Source organism: Phasianus colchicus, chromosome 1 (assembly GCF_987193195.1).
Source record: "Phasianus colchicus chromosome 1, bPhaCol1.hap1.1, whole genome shotgun sequence".
Lineage (NCBI taxonomy): Eukaryota > Metazoa > Chordata > Aves > Galliformes > Phasianidae > Phasianus > Phasianus colchicus.
This window is the reverse complement of record NC_143436.1, coordinates 194,672,026-194,691,352: the sequence shown is the minus strand read 5'-3', so window position 1 is coordinate 194,691,352 and position 19,327 is coordinate 194,672,026. Positions and strand designations below refer to the sequence as shown.

The window sequence follows — 19,327 nt, the reverse complement described above, 5'->3', positions numbered from 1 at the left end:
AGTCACTTCTTTAAATAGCTTAAACTCATGATAACCTCTTCGTCACCATTGCACAAACAGGGATTAATTGGGACTGTGGTGGGGTCAAATGCTGGTCTTGAATCAAGGTGCTGCTGTGTTTTAAATACAATACAACCACAAACCCGGGGGCAGATCCTAGCCCTGGTATAGTGTTGCATAAGCAGATGTGAGAAGTATCCCTGCTGGAAACTATCTAAGATGTTTTGACATGCATTGCAGAGGGTGGAGATAATTTTCCTTTGCAGCTTTGTGCACTCTTTTTCCGTTTCTTGACTCTTAAGATAATTAATAATAATAAAAGGCATGACTTGGGTTTCTAAATTGTGTTTTAGAAGATTGACTTTCAGTGCAACACAGGAATTAGGATTCAGGCAGGGCAGTGTTGGGCAGGCATGTGTGCCAAACCCAAATGATGGCCCTTGGAGGCAGAAACAGTGCAGCTGAGCTCATAGATTCACCAGCTCGCTCCGAGATTCATAATAGCTGTGGAACAAGTGGGTGTTTTTGAACTATTCTTCCCAAAATTATGTGATTTCTCACAACAAAGCTTGCTTGTAAAGGGTCTTCTCTTCCCATCTCCATGTTCCTGTTGGGAACCAAGGGCTCAAAAAGATGCTAGCTGTGGCCATCCCCATCACTCATGCTCATCCATCTGGTTCTTGGTCCATTTGTGCCAACATGACTGTGAAGCTCCCCATAGTCCAATCTGGGTTGTTCTGCACATGGTTTCAATGCTGGCTGAGGTTAGACCCCACAGCATGCACTGGTGTAACAGAAGGGAGCAGTGTGCCACGATGAAGAGATGAGCTCTGGAGTGTGGATGCATTTTAAACCCAAGATGTTGCTAAGCCAGAACTTTTCCTGACCTTTAGTGCTGTCCTTAGTGCTGTCCTAATGGAGGTCTGTAGGAGAGCTGAAGGATGTGATGGAGTATGGGGGAAATGGGGAGAAGGTGGGCAGCAGCACTGTGTTGAATAAGAAGGACGTGTCTTTCTTAGGGCGTGAAAGTTAAAGCAGACAGGGGACTTTGTATCTCCTCCTCCACATTTCTGGTGTAACTGCCTTGAGCTCATGTCTACAGGTACCAGCATTAAAGGGAAGGAGATCCAGGTAGAGCCATCCCTGAAAGCTGTTGGGTCTGCTCAGTGTCATATCTCTTGCTTCCCAGTGCCTTGGTTGTGTGCATGTGTAAAAATCAAGCTGACTCAGGTGTGAGAAGGAGCCAAGTGGCATTTTTCCACTTGGAATGATGGCCTGTGTGGTGGCTGGACTACTCTGGCACTTGGAACCAAGAGGGACCAAGAGGTTTCTGCCTCTGGCCAGGGTTACTGAGGGCAAATCATCTCACTGCTCTGAACATCCCACTCCCTGCTTTATCAGTAGGTGCCTGGAGACCTTCCTCCTTGGGAATTGAAATCTGCAGATCTGATCTACTATCAGATACACCGAACCAGTTCACTGTTAGACAGTGTCTGAAAGCATGGAAATGCTGAAAGTGGGGATGTTGTGTCCTTTGCTTTGATCTTGGCTGGGTGGAGACCAAAGAAGCCCTGCACTGAGTAATGGTGAGGCTTTCCAAGAGCACATCACTAAGGGTGGGAGCATTGAGAACAGCGAATCAGAGGATTCTGCACTTGTTTCAGCCTCCTTCCCATCCTGTACTTCCTTCTGGGCTCTGGGATTGTTTAATCTGGAGAAGAGGAGGCTCAGGGGAGACCTTATTGCCCACTGCAACTCTCTGAAAGGAGGTTATAGTGAGGTGGGGTTGGCCTCTGATCCCAGGTAACAGCGATAAGATGAGAGGGAATGGCCTTAAGCTGCACTAGGGGAGGTTCAGGTCGGATATTAGGAAAAGTTTATTCTCTGAAAGAGTGGTAATGCATTGGCACAGGCTGCCAGGGAGGTGGACTCAGGAAGGTGGCTAAGCTGTGGCACTGAGGGTTGTGGTTAGAGGGCATGGGTGTGCATGGGTTGGACTTGATAGTCTTAGAGGTCTTTTCCAGCTGTAATTACTCTTTGATTCTCTACCTCCATCTGCTCCTGGGGTGGTGCAGTGCTCCCGCATTGTGTTGCATCTCTCCCTGTCTGGTTGCTTCAACAGAGAGCTCTTTGCGTTTGTCCTTCGGATACTGCGAAAAGCAAACATCAGGGCTAAGCCTGCAAATTGACCTTTGGATCTTGTTTGAAACTATCCACACCATTTCTGGTGCCAAAACAAACGTTGTGGTGTGGTACAGAGGTACACAAACCTCTGTATGGCGGGAGTGTATTTTTGTGATGCCTCCTTTTTTTACAAGTCCTGCTCACTTGGGTGGAGTATCCCACTCCCTTTGTGTGGTGGGAGCTGATAACAGATGCAAATACATACAGGATGAGATACGTCAGGTGGGTTAGCATTAGGGATGCCTGGGTGAAGCAATACAAAACCCCCCAAAGCAGTTTTACAGGATATAGATATTGCCAACAAAACCTACCATATGGTATATGTGAAGCTGAACCACTGGGGAAACACTGATCCTCATGAAAACATAAAGCTATGGGTTCCCAAACCCACCCCATTCCTCTTCCTTGTGTCACTCAGATGCAAACTCTTTAACTGCTGTTTACAAAATCACATCCCAGTGGAGATACCAGCAGCACAGGGACCTTTGTGCCACCTGTGCCACCACTGTCTGCTCTGCTTGAACATTCACAACATGAGGTCCATTCAGTTTCCTGTCACTCAGGAAGGGAGAAGTGCAGCTAATGGATTATCTTGCTGATATTGCAAGTCTGAGTGAAAGCACTGTTCCTGAAACAGCCGGTCTCCTGCATCCCAGCTCTGCAATACAATTAAGCTGGTCTGCTCCTTGCAAAACCTTGTTAGCTAAAACTGATCCTGGCATGCAACAGATGTTGCATCTCGCATGGTTATTATCCCTCTTAGCTTTTTTCCCCTCTCTGCAGCAGGTTTGACAAGATCCAGACCCCCAGCATATCTAAAGCTCAGAAATCTGCACTGGGGAACATTTATGATAAGACAGTTGCCAATTATAAAGCCAATTAGAAGGTGATTTGCTCCCTGCTGCCCTATGTGGAATTGGACTAGCTGGAGACAAGGATGATATTTTCTTGTTTAATTGCATCTGGAAGGAAAATGTGCCTGTTGAGGGAAATAGTGCTAAAGGGGAGAGAAGAGAGAAAGCCCACATGCTTTTTGGTGGGAGGAAACATTAAACCAGCAAGTACAAGATAAGTGCAATGGTCAGGTCTTCTTTTTCCTAATAGATTTCAATAATCCAAGCTCAGAGGGAGCAAACTGGCACACGGCCATTCTGGACTCTCATAAGCCAGTTCTGCTACCTCTGCCATCAGCCTTTCATCAACAGGGGCCTCCGCTGTCACTGCTGTCCACCTCTGTCCCACACCCATTGCAGGAGGAAGGATGTAGAAAGCGGGATATGAATCACGAGAAATTTGAATCACTTTGCCCCTCCCTTTGTTATTAGGCTATATCTTTCCATGGGATCATCTGCACCTACTTTCTCCAAGTCATAGTCAATTGCCTGGAGTTCAGTGGCCATTTCAGCAGCCCATTTTAGGGAGGGTAAATAGCTCTAACACTGCCTAGGTTCCCTAGGGACGCTCCAACCCAAGTTCTTCTTATCATAGAATCAAAGAACCATTTGAGTTGGAAAGGACCTTTAAAGGTCATTGGTTGACTGCACCACACAGCTTGGTATCATCTGCAAACTGCTGAGGGTGCACTCAATCCCACTGTTTACAACACTGATGGAGATACTAAACAGCATTTGTCCCAGTACTGACCTCTGAGGGATGCCTCTCATCACCAGTCTCTATCTGGACCTTGACCACCACTCTCTAGGAATGATCTCACAACCAGTTCCTCATCCATCAAACAGTCCACCCATCAAAGTCACATCATTCCAATTTGGACAGAAGGATGTTGTGAGGGGCCACGTGAAAGGCCTTTCTGAAGTCTAGAGAGATGACATCCGTGGCTCTTCCCTTGTCCATTGTTGTAGTTATGAAGAATTTAAATTAAAGGCAATGCAAGCAACTCAGCCTTGCAAGCCCATACCACTGCCAAGAGGGGTAAAAATGGACAAGGTGGAGTCAAGAGCAATGCATCAAAACTATATCTCCTGCAGCCATAGCTTTAGGTTGTCCCTTCCACATTCACAGAATTGCCAGGGTTGGAAGGGACCTCAAGGATTATGAATCTCCAACCCCCCTGCCACACGCAGGGCCACCAACCATCCCACCTAATGCTAGACCAGGCTGCCCAGGGCCCCATCCAATCTGGCCTTGAACACCTCCAGGGACGGGGCATCCACAACCTCCCTGGGCAGCTGTTCCAGCACCTCACCACTCTCTCTGTAAAGAATTTCCCCCTGACGTCCAACCTAAATCTCCCTTCCCTCAGCTTAAAACCATTTCCCCTTGTCCTGCTGTCACTCACCCTTTCAAAGAGTTGATTCCCCTCCTGTTTGTAGGCTCCCTTTAGGTACTGAAATGCTGCAGTGAGGTCACCCCACAGCCTTCTTTTCTCCAGGCTGAACAAGCCCAGCTCCCTCAGCCTGTCTTCATAGGGGAGGTGCTCCAGTCCCCTGATCATCTTCGTGGCCCTCCTCTGGACCCTCTCTAACAGCTCCCTGTCTTTCTTGTACTGGGGGCTCCAGACCTGGACGCAGTACTCCAGATGGGGCCTCACAAGAGCAGAGTAGAGGGGAACAATCACCTCCCTGTCCCTGCTGGCCACCCCTCTTTTGATGGAGCCCAGGATCCCATTTGCCTTCCGAGCCGCAAGGGCACACTGCTGGCTCATGTTAAGTTTTTCATCTATCAAAACCCCCAGGTCCTTCTCCACAGGGCTGCTCTCAAGGACCGCTCCTTCCAGTCTGTAGGGACATTCCCTGTTGTCCAGCACCTGTATCCAGATGAAGAGCAGTTGTGACCCAGGAGCATCTGCTATGAGATGAAGAACAGAAACTAGGCATTTGCTGAAGAGAGTGTGTGTGTTGAGCAGGCTGACATAGCCAGTGTTTGAACCCAGAAGGCCCCAGAGTGTGTGTGGATGTGTGTGGTGGTGTGCTGCCCTTTCCTTTCAGGGTCACAGTGCTGGGAGGGTGATTCAGTGTTTGTCCAACTGGTCCCGTTGAGTGAATGGAATGAAACCAAGGTCATGACCTCCTGCAATAAGAGCATTCTTGCTTCCATCCTTCCCCTGCACATACAAACTCTGGGCCCTTTTCATTCAACCTGTCTGCAGGAGGAGCAGATCTTTCTTCCTTAAAGATGTGGAAAAGTCTGGAGCGTGTGGCACAAGAAAGGAAGTCAAAACATGTGAGACTCTTCATCCTAGAGAAAAGAAGGCTCAAAGGGACTCCAACAGTGTGAATATTAGGAAAACTTTCTTCTTGGAAAGAGTGGTAATGCATTGGCAAAGGCTGCCCAGGGAGGTGGTGGAGTCACCATCACTGGAGGTATTCAAGAAAAGGGTGGATGTTACACTGAGTGACGTGGTCTGTAGGCACAGGTTGGTGGTTGGACTTGAGGTGATCCTATTGGTCTTTCCAACCTTAATGATTCTATGAATGTACATAGGGATGGCAGGGAATGAAGACTAAGCTAGACTCTTCTCACCTGATCTTACTTGGAATAGATGGGTCAGGTTGGATGCTCTCTGGAAGTCCCTTCTAACTGCACTCATTGAATGATTCTGTGTTTAGGTCCACTGGGAGGCTGCCAGGACCAAGCTTCATCCTGGGGATGATGATGCTGTATTGTTCTTTTGCAGCATGGCAGCCTCTCTCTGCCCTTCAGGGTGGACTCCTGTCAAGGCTTGCTGAATATTTTGGGACTTGCCCAAGTTGTGTGCAGAGCTCACAGTGCTGTCCAGGCACATCTAGAGGGTTGTGGCATTTAGGGGCATTCATGGTCCTAGGAAATTTGCAATTTAGCTGTAACCTGATATGAGGTTTTGCATATTATTAGGGAAGGAGGTTGAAAAATCCATGTGCTGCTAGGTTGTAGAGCAAGGATGTGCTCTCAGCCATAACCGCCCTGGACCCAAAGGCACCTTGAAATGCCACATCCAAACTTGCACCTAAATGGGAAACGCCTACTGCAGCATCTGAAGAACTGCCTGAATGACTTTGAGAACAGTGTTGCCCCTAGGGACCTTCTGCATCAGTGGGAAGAGAAGCTGAGTCAAAGGTTGGATCTTAGGAAAAGCTCTGAAAGAGTGGTTGAATATTGGAACAGGCTGCCCAGAGAGGTAACAGAGTCACCGTTCCTGGAGGCATTCAAGAACCGTGGAGACATGGGACTTAGGGACATGGTTTAGTGGGCAATATTGGTGCTTAGGTGGACAGTTGGACTAGATGGTCTTAGAGGTTTTTTCCAACCCTTGTGATCCTACGATTCTATAAATGAGATGTGTGCTTTGCAGAGGCACTCTGCATTTCCAGGCATGAGCATTTCTAGCCTTGATGCTGTTGTGGTTTTGAGAGAATTGAGAGCAATGCACTGATCTCCTCTTCTGTACCAGGACAGGCTGCTTTTCTGATGAGAACACAGGACTTCCCTGTCTTAAAATGAGCAATCAAAGGGTTTTAATTTGTAGACGCTTGCTTGGTGATGGGGAAGTCACAGCTAACTAGCAGTTCTGCTCTTGGGAAAGAGCACCCAACACCCTTTACCCTAATTTCTGCCAAGTATAATGTGCTTCCATGATTTCTCCTTCTCCTGATCTACCCCAAACCAAGTGAGTCCATTTTTGTGCACTATGGATTCACCCAAAGGTAGAAAGAGCAGCAGAGGTCCTCAGCCATGGTGCCTCTGAGCCCAGAGCAGGACCACTATGAGCTGACCATCCCCATCACTGACAGCCAGGACAGATGCATCACAAGCTGTTGGCTGCTTCCCTGATGGTATGAAATAAGATAACCCCTGTTATCCTGCTATTAAATAGCACTGCTCCTCTTCCATCCCTCTCTGCACTCAGGGATGCTGAACAGAGCAGGTGCTGTTGGCAGCTGTCAGATTGTCTCCCTCTAGTGCTTATTCCAATCTCCTGCAACACTGGCAGCCAGGAGTGAATCAGCCCTCAAGTTGTTTTAAGGTGTGCAGTACTGGCTGGAGTTTGGTGGAATTAAAGGGAGATCATAAAATCATAGAACGAGGGAATCGTTTGAGCTGGAAGGGGCTCTTAAAGGCCATCTAATCCAACTTGCCTGCAACAAACAGGGACTCCTACAGTTCCATCAGGTAGTCAGAGGCCTGTCCAGCCTGACCTGGAATGTACCCAGGGATGGGGCATCTGTCCTGGTATGCTTATGAAGCAGCAATTCCTCCCCATGAGGAACAAGCAATGCAAGTCCTGATGTGCAAAGGTTGGGGAGTGCGTTACTTTGGATGTAAATAACCTGAAAAATTAAGGGGCATAGAGAAAGGAGATCTGCTTTGTCTTTCACCCCTTTAAATCAGATAGAATAGCAAAACAGACAAGTTTCTTTCAACTCTCTCTCTTCCCCATCCACTTTCAGCCTCCATCTGGACATGACCTTCCAAATTGGACTGGGGGAAAAAAATAAACCAATAACAACAACAACAAAACCTGCAGTATTTCACATTTCACAAAGCTTTTGGATTACCAAAATTTCACCATCTGCTGGAGAACAGTGAACCTCCTGGATGAAGACACTTGGTGTCCATGGAAGTGCCCAAGGCCAGGCTGGGTTAGACACTAGGATCTGGATAGGCTTAGGGTCGCATTCAACCCAAGTCATGCTATGATTCTGTGATACTCTCAGCACCAAATGCCTTTCCATCAGGAGATCAGAATGTCCCCAGAGCAAAGTGAGAGGGAGAAGCTTGATAAACAGACAGCTTTGTCAGAGCTGAAGGGCTTGCAGAGAAGGCAAAGGGTAGACTTACAGGAGGAGATGGGTCACTAGGGCTGTAATGATGTGAAAACGTACCATTATTACCATGGATAATGATAGCAGAGATGTGCTGATGCTGGAACAGAATAGCCATCCTTCTGGGAGGGGATCTGACATCACTTCAGCAGCGACATAGCCATGTCCTGAGGAGAGCATAAGGCAGGACAAGGTCCTCCTGCTACCAGTGTGATGAGCCAGGCCAGCACAAAGCTGCAAGTGGGATCTAAAGGGAACCTGAGGAGCAGAGAAAGAGATTTTCCTCAGCCATGAAGCCTTGCTTTGTATTTCCCTGCCTCCTCACTCACCAGTGTGTTTATTTTCTCCTGTCTCACAGGAAATCTGCGCCGATCCCCATCTCTTTGTGGATGGGATCAGCTCCCATGATTTACACCAGGGCCAGGTTGGGAACTGCTGGTTTGTGGCTGCCTGCTCCTCCCTAGCATCCCGCGAGGCCCTGTGGCAGAAGGTAAGCTTCTCTTCAACACCTTGGTCTCATGCTTTGTTTGCCTGGCTCAGATATTGGATCTTCAGAAGTGCTTCAGTCCTGAAAAGCTGTTCATGTGGAAAGCCTCTCTTTAAAAAAATGTTCTTTGAGAGGAATTGTTGTGATTACAGCCAAATCACATTTGAGCCAAACTCTTGGCGAGTTTCTCCATAACCACATGAATCAAGCCCTGCTCTGTCCTTCCACATCCCAAATCTGACCATCCCCATTCCAGAATAACCATATACATATATATATATATATATATATATATATTCAGGATGCTCAACTGCAGTGCTGAAAGTCCCTGTTTCCTGTGGTATTACCTCTCTGGCTGCCCAGCGTGTTCTCACCTTGGCCACACCTTGCACAGGGGCAGTAGGATGATCTAAGGATATTAGTGTGCCTCCCAGGCCACTGTTCCCATGGATGGTTTGCTCCACACAATGGGATTCCTATGAGATTGGGGTCCAGGGGCATCGTGGTTGCACTGTCACAAAGCAGGAGGGCACTGAGGAGCTGCAGAATAGGGGACAGAGCCTGAGCAGTGTGAAGGGACAGGAGGTGCCAAGTGCCACATCCTTTGCCAGCCTGTGGACGTTTTTACCATGTCCTCCTTGGGAGAAGAATTCAAGCCTATGAAAGCCAGTGCAGCTGTGGTCTTCAGTCTGGTACAGGTGTCCCTCATCCTAGGACAAGGGGCCAGCAAGTTGCAAGTGCCTTTATCTAGATTTTAATGTGAAAAGGCAGCCACCAAAGCACCATAGTATTGGAGCATCGCCCACTTCACCCACTGCAGCAGACCAGTATTCCCTCCTTGCTCTGTGTGCTGAGGTCCCTCCATTCTCTACTATTGTGGTCATAAACACTGAGCTCCACCACGGGAATTTGTCTTTTATTTTCTGTTAAAATCAAGTCTTTCCAGCACGTGTGAACAAGGTAGGTTTTGTTGGCTTCTGGTTAAGCAATAAGATTTCCTCCTACTTCTGCACTTCTGTAGCTTGTGGCTGTTGTTAGAGGCGTGGTGTAAGGTGTTATTTAGGCTGTTCCTCTGCATCGTCATCTCCCCAAGGCAAGTTCTCCTCCCTCTTCACCATTCACCTCCAGCCCTGCCCTGGGAGATGTCAACCAAACAGTAGCCAGGTCTCTTTGGACACCTCATTATTTCAGTTTACCAATGGCATTGCTTTTCCTCCCTTGGCAATTTTGCCATAGGTGTTTGTGACTTCTCATTTTCCATACCCTTAACTCTCAGAGCTGTTCTTTATCTGCATCCTTGAATCCTTCTTTCTTTCAGAAAGGTTTGTTTTACAGCAAAAGCTAAAGTTTCAGTCCTCTCCCCATGCCCAGAGATGTTTACTGGTGGCTCATTGGCGTTACAGCATCTGCACACTCAGGACCCTTCAGTGCTATTGTCTGCTCCTGACCCATCAATACACCAATAAAAGCAACAGTTGATAGGACAGGCAAGACAGCAAAACACAAAGCTGCTGAACTGTCATTAGACACCAGAATGTCTCTGATTTAAAGTCTGGGAAGAATTAAAAGGTGCTGATGCAGGTGTTAATACACTGAAATATCAGCACAGGGATCTTGGTCCAGCTCTCCCATTGCTCCTAGAAAAAACTGGGTAGGAACTAGGGACTGGGAGAGAATTGAGAGCAGTTTCCTAATGTCTTAAGCCTTGCCTGGCCCTTTGTAGTTTAAAACTGGCTGTATAGAATTCTGTTTTGTGGCCTTTCTGAGAAGCCTAGCTCTAATGAAAAGAAATAAAGGCATTGGATTATGGAAGGGATTAAGTCATTTCCAGTAGCACTTTGTCCTGGAGGGTGGTCTGGATCTGTAACCAGGTCTCCAGGGCTTCCTGAAGGCATCTTTAACTTTAAAACCCAAGAGTTGATATGACAGTTGTTGCTGAAGGTGTTTGAAAGCTAGCAAACAAGCAAAGCAAGAGCTCAGAGGACAGCAAGAAGGGTCTGGTTTCCTCGAACCTCTCTTTAATCCCTTCAGATGGGGCTATGTGTGGCCCTGTAGCTTATTTGACTCTGCTCACAGTGTCTTTAGGAGCAGTATCAGACTGGTGAGTACAGGGCAGTTCCCAGTGCAGTGACCCACCTTGGGCTCCTGATGTCTTCTGATGGTCTTTTTTGGAGACTTCTTATAGAAGTCCCCAGGTATCATGCTCACTGGCTGTGAGTTGTGTGGCATAGCCCAAGTGATAGCAGTGCCTTCTGTAAAAATATCTTAGAAAACTCTTTCCTGGATTTTATTTAACACACCTTGAGTTCCCAAAGTGCTCTGCAGAAATGTGATGTGACAGATGCCAACATGAGTCACAGACAGGACGGAGAGAACCAAAGAACCTAACCATAGAATCATAGAATCACCATAACACCATACAACCTAACTCCATACAATGTGCCACGTAAAAGTTGATGCTGAAATCCATGGTCTCTCTGAGAGTCCAAACCAGTGGCTCTATCCTAAGGATGGCACAGCATGCTTGAAGGAGTCAGGCCTTTTCCATGGAACACCTGAAGTCATGATGATGGTTTAGCCATCTTTTCATGGTGCATGGCAGAGGGGTGTATTGTTAAACATCCACTGCCTGGAGAGCCCACCAACACAGCACAGAGGTTCTGGATGTAACCATACTCAGCAGTTTTTAGGAAATGAGCAGCCCCAGGTTAGGAGCAGTCTTGCTGGTGCTCACTTGGACTCAGAGCATCTCTACAGCACCTGGAAGAGCTTGACTCCATCTTGGATATGCTCCTTCACCTGGCCCAAAGAGACAAACATAAGGCCCAGATGTGGACCGTGTCCACATCCCCATTTCCCAGAAGCATTGAGTAAAAGGGAAGTCCATGCATGAGCACCTTTTTCTCCAATGTCAATCCAGTCCATTCGAGGGCAGCAGACCTATGCTGAGCTGTTGGTGCCCACTAAGGCTTCCTGCCAGCAGTGCCACCCAGCAGAAGACATGTGGTCCTAACTGTGAGTCAAACATGAACCCTTGTAGAGATGAACAGCCAGACACGGTGCCAAATTGCCATGAGTGCAGCCATCAGGGCAAGATAAATTATTCTTCCCCTTCCCCACAGGCACTTGTGACTCCTCATCTGGGATTTGTCCAGATTTAGGCTCTACGGACACCAGAGAGATGGTTTTGGGTGGCCAGGAGAGGATGAAGGAGGAGCTTTTTGCAGTTTGGAGGGGGGAGGGTACAGTCAAGACAGAGCCAGATTTGAGCACAAACACAGGACAAAATTCAACAACAGTATGGGAAATGAATATAAAAGGAAAAAAAAAAAAAAAGAAAAAAAGAAATATCTTCAGCATGAGGATGTTCTGATACTAGGGTCCAGAGTGCTCCGTGCACAGAGATGCTCAGAGTTGGGATAGACAAACCTCCAGGCAACCTGGTTTAACCATAAAGTCCCAGTCCGAGCAGAGGGTTGGAGCAGACTCCTCCAGAAGCTGCTTCCAACATGAATGATCCCACGAACCAGTATTCTGAGAATACACTGGCACCGACACCTGCAGGATGGTTGCCCTGACTGTGCACCTTCATTTAGGGATAACGAGCTGCACTTTGGCTTGCTGGAGCCGTTGTCAGGGAGGTTGCCAGGGAGGCTGACATCAGATATCCCTTCCCTATAGATTATCATGCACAGCAGCACCATCAGTTCCTAATCTGCAAACGAGATGGGAGGGCACCCAGAGGAAGCCCTGGAGGGTGTTTTGCGTCAGTGGCCTGGGTTGCCTAGCACCACTGGGACCGTGGAGAAGGTGCACCAGAATTTTTACCCCTGCGTGTCCTATCTGGGAGCCAAACGTTGCTGAGGACGTAGCAGAGGAGCAGTGGAGGAGATGGCAGCCGAGGCAGGGGAGCTCAAGCTGCCCTTCATCCACGATGACCAGCTCACCCGGTGCATGCGTTTGAGAGCCCAGAGCCTGCAGCAGAAAAATGCCAGGCCCCAGGATGGTGAGAAGCTGCTGCATCCCAACGAGCACATCTACAGGGTGGATTTCATCCGGCAGCACAACCTGTGCTTCCTCCGCTGGGACGTCCAACTGGAGAGATCTGGGAAGGTGATGGTGACCGGCACTTCCCAGCACTGGACTCCTGATCTCACCCACCTGATGAACCGGCAGCTGCTGGAACCAGTGGGCATCTTCTGGAAGAAACCAGGGGCCAAGGAGGTGGAGTGCAATGAGGCAGATGCCCAGGAATTTGGGGAGCGGCTCGTGGAGTTAGCCAAGATCCGCAAGGTGATGTATTTCCTCCTTGCTTTCACCGATGGCCTTGAACCTGCTCAGTTGAAGGGTTCCATCGTTTTTAAGGCCTGATTCCCTCCAGCTCTGTCCTTCTTGCTCAGCTATGCTTTGTCTTCATTTTTCTTTCTTTTGTTCAGTTCTCGGTTGTTTCTATGTGGTACTTCATTGAAGGAGGGCATAACAAAATGGTGGAGAACATCTTGGCACTTCTGGAGCTCCTCACCCCTGAAAAACATTCCCTTAACATGCTTTCCTCAATCTGAATGAAGGGGAAGAGGGAGAATGAGCCATGGATGCTTGCTGCTTTATTTGCCTAGAATATAATTCTGCTTGCTTGTGAGTTCAGGGATTCACCAGGCCTGGCTGGCACAGTCTTGCTGGCTTGGAAATGTTTGGCTGCTCTTACCCTTCCAACCATGGCACCTGGATACAAAATGCCTGATGGAAAAATAAATTGCCATGCTGCAAACAGGAGAGGCATCCTGGAGAGAGTGCTGCTTTCCAGTTTCCATCCCAACCGTCCAGAAGGGGAGGCTTGTTTGAGATGGATCCTTGCAAGGATGCTGAATGCTTGCTAGTTACAGTGACTTCTGTGACTGTGACTGTTTCTGTGACTGTGACTGCTCCATGTCTCTAAAGACCAGACCTATGGAAGCTCACCTTACCATGAAGCTGAAGGACCTTCAGACCTGTTGCATTCAGCAGATTGCAAACTCACTGGACAAAAAAATAGGAGGGTGGACCTTCCTTTTCCTGACAGCTTTCACTGTTTAATACTGGGGGTCAGTGTGGGGAGGTGTGCTTAAGCATGTTGCCTTCCTCTTGCTGCCTGTATTTCTGTTACTGAGATGAGTTGGAGCAGGCATGCACGTGTGTGCAGAGCCAGCAGCTCAGAGCAGGCTGTAGGTCTGAGCCAGCAGCTAGTCCCTTGCAGCAAAACCAATCTGTGCATGATTATGGCCTTAAAACATCTTCATGGCCAAGCTGGGATGGGGCATTGAGCAACCTGGCCCAATGCAAGGTGTCCCTTTCCATGGCAGGGTGGTTGGAACTAGATGATCTCTAAGGTCCTTTCCAACCCAAACCATTCTTTGATTCTGTGATCTATAGAGAGCACTTTGCAAACACATCCAGGATGGTTTCTTACTGTCTCATCCATTGACTGTGGAGAAACTGCTAACTTTGTACATCCTCTTTCCCTCCACCAGAAGGTACTTTAGTGACACTTCTTGAGAGTCACAGGTGGGAATGTCCTTTGAAAAAGTATTTTTATGATTGGTTTGCACTCAAATGATGGTGTGCATTCCTCAAGGTATGGACTGAGGTTTTCCTGAGGTATGTAAGGAGAGGGCAGTGATGGGAAACCAGGATGAGAAGGCACGATACCCACGGCCTACTGATTGTGTAGACCATTCCCAAAGGAGTCCAGCCTCTTCTCCAGATCCCATGGAGATCCTGGACACCATGCCCTCTCTAGCCCCATGACAGTGTATAAAATGATATGCACAAGTTGTATTAGAGAGAAAGGAAAAGTCAAACAGAGATGGAGAGAAGTTGGGAGCTTTGAGTCTTGTCTGCAGCCAAAGTTCAGCAACTACATATGGCCATGCCATGGACACTGCTGGAGAAGTTGATGTCACTGCTTATATCCCAAGACATGCTGTATTCAGTGAAAAGAAATAAAAGGGGACCTGTCCCTGCTTGGCTGTAGTATGGACCTATGGTGGATCAAACCCAGTTCTAGGGTCCCAAAACGGTCTCTTTTCCTATAGGAGAACCCTCTTCATATATCCCAGAACAAAGTTCCTGAGTGCAAATCAGATTAGATCCCATAACAGGAGTCACTGCCAACTTCTAAAAGGATTTTTGCTTGCCAGGTCTCATAATATGTAATTGCTACAGTGCTGTTTGCTCAGAGTTCCTGCAGCAGGTACCTTGCTTGATATTGACGTGCCACAGTAAATAAAAGCCTTATCAGCTGTTTTCCCCTTAAGGATCAAGGCTGTGCATATTTTCTTGATTCCCTGTTTGGTAGCTGCCCCAGTCCTGCATGCAGTAAGGCAGAACCAATTTTCAAGTCATTTCTGGTATTTTTGATAACCTTTTCTTCTGCAAAAAAAAGTAAACAGAACATTTACCTTCTTCTCTCTCAGCATGAAAGGCTAAATGGAGCATGTAGTGTTGGGTTTGGTTTGGAGGAGTGTGAAGCTGGGCAGAGGAGAACTTGATGGAGGAATTGATCCTCAGGTGGATCTCACCTTTCCATCAGAGCTGGGAGTGGGAGGTGAATGGGGTACTCAGATTCCTCTCTCCCACAGGACAGATGATCCATTTTATGCCAACCCCTGAAAATATCCCTACAAAGTTTTCATGCCCTGTAAAGGCTTTCAGATACACCACTCCATCCCATCTCCTGGGGATGTTCAGTCCTGGTTCGTTCAGCAGATTGGCACAGCAGGTTCTCCTCCTCCCTGTCCTCAGCTGGCAAGTTCCCAATAGAATAGCTCCTGCTTGGAGGAATCAGCACCCATCCATCCCTCCTTCAAGGCAGGGATGTTTCTCCAGAGTCATAGGTGCATTTTCTGTTAACTCCAGAGTAAGGAAAAGTCTGCATCAGGTTAGGGAAATGTCATTTGCACTGCCTCAATGCAATCAAGCTGAGTCCAGGACTCAGCAGGGTCCCAGGATGAGTGGTTAAGGGCACGCTCTCCAGTAACCACTGAGGAGAGGTGAGATGTCTGAGGAAGGTTCCTGGGGGTCAGTTAGAGCTGTGAATCTCATTTATATGACTATCTCCTGCTTAATCCTTTAGGGAATATGCAGGGAATGGCCACAAGCAGAGTTGTGCTGTGTGCTTGAAGTGTAACTGTCCTGGGACCAGTATCCCAATAGGAACCTGGAATGCCACCTCTCTCCTGTTGTGCCAGTGGGTGTAGGAGATGGCCCCTCTCTGGCCCAGGGACACCACTGTCCTTCTTATACCCTTCTCATGCTCTCAGAAATTCACCATATCATAGAATCATGGAATCATTAAGGTTGGAAAAGACCTCCAAGGTCATCTAGTCCAACTGTCCACTTACCCACCAATATTGCCCACTAAACCATGTTCCTGAGTACCACATCTACACGGTTCTTGAACACCTCCAGGGATGGTGACTCAACCACCTACCTGGACAGCCTGAGCTTGGCCGTTCATTTGGAGATGTTTTTCCTAACATCCAACCTGAATCTCCCCTCTGGCACAACTTGAGGCCGTTACATCTCATCCTATCAATGTTACTTGGGGGCAGAGGCTGACACCCACCTCACTGCAGCCTCCTTACAGGCAGTTGTAGATGGCAGTAAGGTCACCCCTGAGCCTCCTCTTCTCCAGACTGAACAATCCCAGCTCCTTCATCCACTCCCCATAAGACCCATAAGGTGCTCCAGACCCTTCACAGCTCTGTTGCCCTTCTCTGGACACACTCCAGGGCCTCGATGTCTTTTTTGTAGTGAGGGGCACAGAACTGAACACAGCATTTGATGTGCAACCATGCCAGAGCTGAGTACAAGGGAGCGATCAGCTCCTGCTCCTGCTGGCTGCACTATTGCTGGTACAAGCCAGGATGCTGTTGGCCTCTTGGCCATCTGGGAGCACTGCTGGCTCATTGTCAGCCAAGAATTGAGAGTTCATGGAGAGTTCTATGGGAAGAGGAGCCTCATGCTTGAACTCACACCTCACTGTTTGCCAGGTTGAGCAGAGGCTGGGCTCTGGAGATCATAGAGTCATAGGATATCCTGAGCTGGAAGGGGCTCACAAGGATCATCAAGTCCAACCCCTGGCTCCATACAGCACCACCCAAAATCCAGACTTTGTCTGAGGGTGATGTCCAAGCACTTCCTGAGCTCCCGCAGCTCAAGTGTGTGCCCACTGCCCTTTGGGAGCTTATCCATTTCCATCACCATCTAGGGCAGAACCTTTTCTGAGAAGAGATCAGACTCCTTGCCCCTTGAAACACTGTTGGAACACAGCCAGCCCATGATCATAGATTCTGCTCTGTGTGTGAAGGCCAGCCGCAGCTCTTGCTGCCTTCAGCAGCTGAGAATAATTCCATTGCCATACCCAGATGAAGGGACAGAGGAGAATGGTTGGGGACCAGTACCTCCTGCCACCATTAGTGGTAGTGCTGGATCTCAAAACCAGCCAGCTGGAAGCTGAGTCGCTGTCTGTAATCAATACCTTAGTCATTTCTAAGCTCACATTAATAGTGAGTTGATTAGCACAATGGTCCTCTATGACAATTCATTAGCATGAGTGCCAGTCAGGAGGGAATCAATGGGAACTGACAGTCTGACCTTCCCTGGCAGTGACCCAGAGGGAGTCTGGGGCATCTTTCATTAGCACTCCTGGAAAACATCAAACCCTCCCAAAGTGGCTCTTCTCATGGCTCTGTCTGTTCTGCTTCTATTGATCTGGACAACTCAGAGTGCCAGTGAGCTCACAGGGCTGATGGCATCATTAATATTTCAGCTGTCTTTAATTCCAGCGAACAATAAGAGCCCTGGGCTGGATCAGGGAGAGTGTTACAGCTTTGTGGTGGCAACCATACGAAAGCACAAAGTTCAAGCAGCAGGAAAAGGGCCAAGGTCTCATACGGGGTTCTCACCATGACCTGGGGCTTCCTGAAGAGCCTCTTTCCATTTAGTATAGCTATGTCATGTCCTGTCCCATCCCAATACTTACTGTTTGTCTCTGCAGGACAGGCAGTGAATCATTAAGTTTGGAAAAGACCTCCAAGATCCCCAAGTCCAGCCACCAACCCTTCCCCGCCATGCCCACTGATCACATCCCTCAGTGCCACATCTCCACAGTTCTGGAACACCTCCAGGGATGCTGACTCCACCACCTCCTTGGGCAGCCTGTGCCAATGCATTACCACTCTTTCAGAGAAGAAATTTCTCCTAATATCCAACCTGAAGCTGGTGGAACTTAAAGCCATTACCTCTTGTCCTATCAGATGTACAGAAAAATGCTGTGCTAATAATTTTCCCCATGGGCACACTGGAGCATCTCCTCTCTTAGGTCACAATGCTTTGGAAGCAGTTAAATATCTGATGGTGCCCACAAGCATGAAGGATATGAACTGGTTTTACTTACTGTTTTATTTACCCATCCCTTTTTGCCTTGTCCTGCTGAGAGTGCAAATGGCTGTGACTCCAAACCTGCACTGCCTCAACTTCCTAACTTCTCTTAAGTTTATTTCACTTCTGACTCTTTTTTCCCCTTCTTTCCCTCCTGTACTTTCTGGATGACTATGGCAGTGGGGTTGGGGATCTCACTTTCTTCTACTTTAGCAGAGCAGATATACCCAGAGTGATGGTCACTGTTCATTACCACTCAGTAGACAAATACAACGTTCACTTTTAGACCAGTCCAATCACACAAGGACCAAACAAAAGGATTTAAAAAGGGATCCCACTAGTACCCTTCTGACATAAAAATTCACAAAAATTCGGTCATAATAATAGCCATCAATGAGAACCTGCTTGTCAACGTTCAAGAAGCATTTTGATAATGCCCTCAATAACATATAATAACTTTTGGTTAGCCCTGATGTACTCAGGCAGTTGGACTTGATGAACTCTATAGATCCTTTCTAAGTGATATGTTCAATTCTAAAACTTTGATCCTAAGAACAGCCATCCCTAGTCAGATCAAGGACCTTTCTGTTCCAATAGCCTGTCTTCAACAGTAGATGCCAGCAGATTTCCCAGGTAGAATTATGAGAATAAGGTCAAGGAAGGCATAATAGAAACAGAAACAGAGCCATGAGAGATTTTTAGAGACATTCTCCAATGAAGGGTGAAGTCTGAGCTATTTCAGTGCATGCAAATCTAGTCTACCTTGGAAGAGGCAGGCCCAGAATATGTTGTGAATGGGCTGTAATGAGCAAATTCATCTCCCTCAGGTTCTTCCTCGTCACTGATATCATCTGCATTAGTTCTGTTGTAAGAATTAACCCTAGCAAAAAAGGGCATAAACTGAGTGCATGTTCTCTTTCTGTCTCCTCCTTGTGTTGAACTCAGGTCATCCCAGACTGGAAGGAGCAGGAGTGGAATGCTGAGAAGCCTGAGAGCTATGCAGGGATCTTCCACTTCCAATTCTGGCGTTTTGGTCAGTGGCTGGATGTGGTAATAGATGACCGCCTGCCCACGCTTCACAACCAGCTCATCTACTGCCACTCCAACTCCAAGAATGAGTTCTGGTGTGCCTTGGTGGAGAAGGCTTATGCCAAGTAGGTACTTGGGCAGATGCAGAGCAAACGAGGACCTGCACACCCCAATTTTCATCTCTGTTCATTCATCAGTTGGCTTATGCCAGTGGAAAATATTTGTAGTAACAAAATGCTGCAGGCTGCACAGATGTCTGATGCCATGTAGAAGCTGGTGATGCTTATTTCTGAATTTGGCTTAAAGAACTAACACAGGTAGCACTGCAACAGGGAGGCAGTATGAATTTTTCTGCTTCTATATGAGCTGAGATCTTTTCTTCTTGAGGATGCAACAGTGTTATAGGTCGGAAGCAGATCAAAGGTTATTGGGGCATATTTGTGGT

At 47.7% G+C, this 19,327-nt stretch overlaps 2 protein-coding genes across 2 annotated transcripts in view; both read left to right on the top strand.

Annotated features, from left to right (window-relative positions):
• CAPN5 (calpain 5) overlaps window positions 1–19,327 on the top strand; it is a 52,943-nt gene that overhangs the window by 21,412 nt on the left and 12,204 nt on the right. The window contains exons 3-4 of the mRNA XM_031601083.2: window positions 8,305–8,436; window positions 18,799–19,007. Of these exons, the coding sequence (XP_031456943.2) occupies window positions 8,305–8,436; window positions 18,799–19,007 (341 nt within the window). The remainder of the gene's footprint in view (window positions 1–8,304; window positions 8,437–18,798; window positions 19,008–19,327) is intronic.
• OMP (olfactory marker protein) lies at window positions 11,769–17,592 on the top strand. The gene has a single exon (XM_031601085.2). The coding sequence runs from the start codon at window positions 12,325–12,327 to the stop codon at window positions 12,802–12,804; it is 480 nt and encodes a 159-aa protein (XP_031456945.2). The 5' UTR covers window positions 11,769–12,324; the 3' UTR covers window positions 12,805–17,592.

Bases quoted from the DNA above. Each gene is read 5' to 3' on its own strand.
- OMP (XM_031601085.2), top strand. From the start codon at position 12,325: ATGGCAGCCGAGGCAGGGGAGCTCAAGCTGCCCTTCATCCACGATGAC.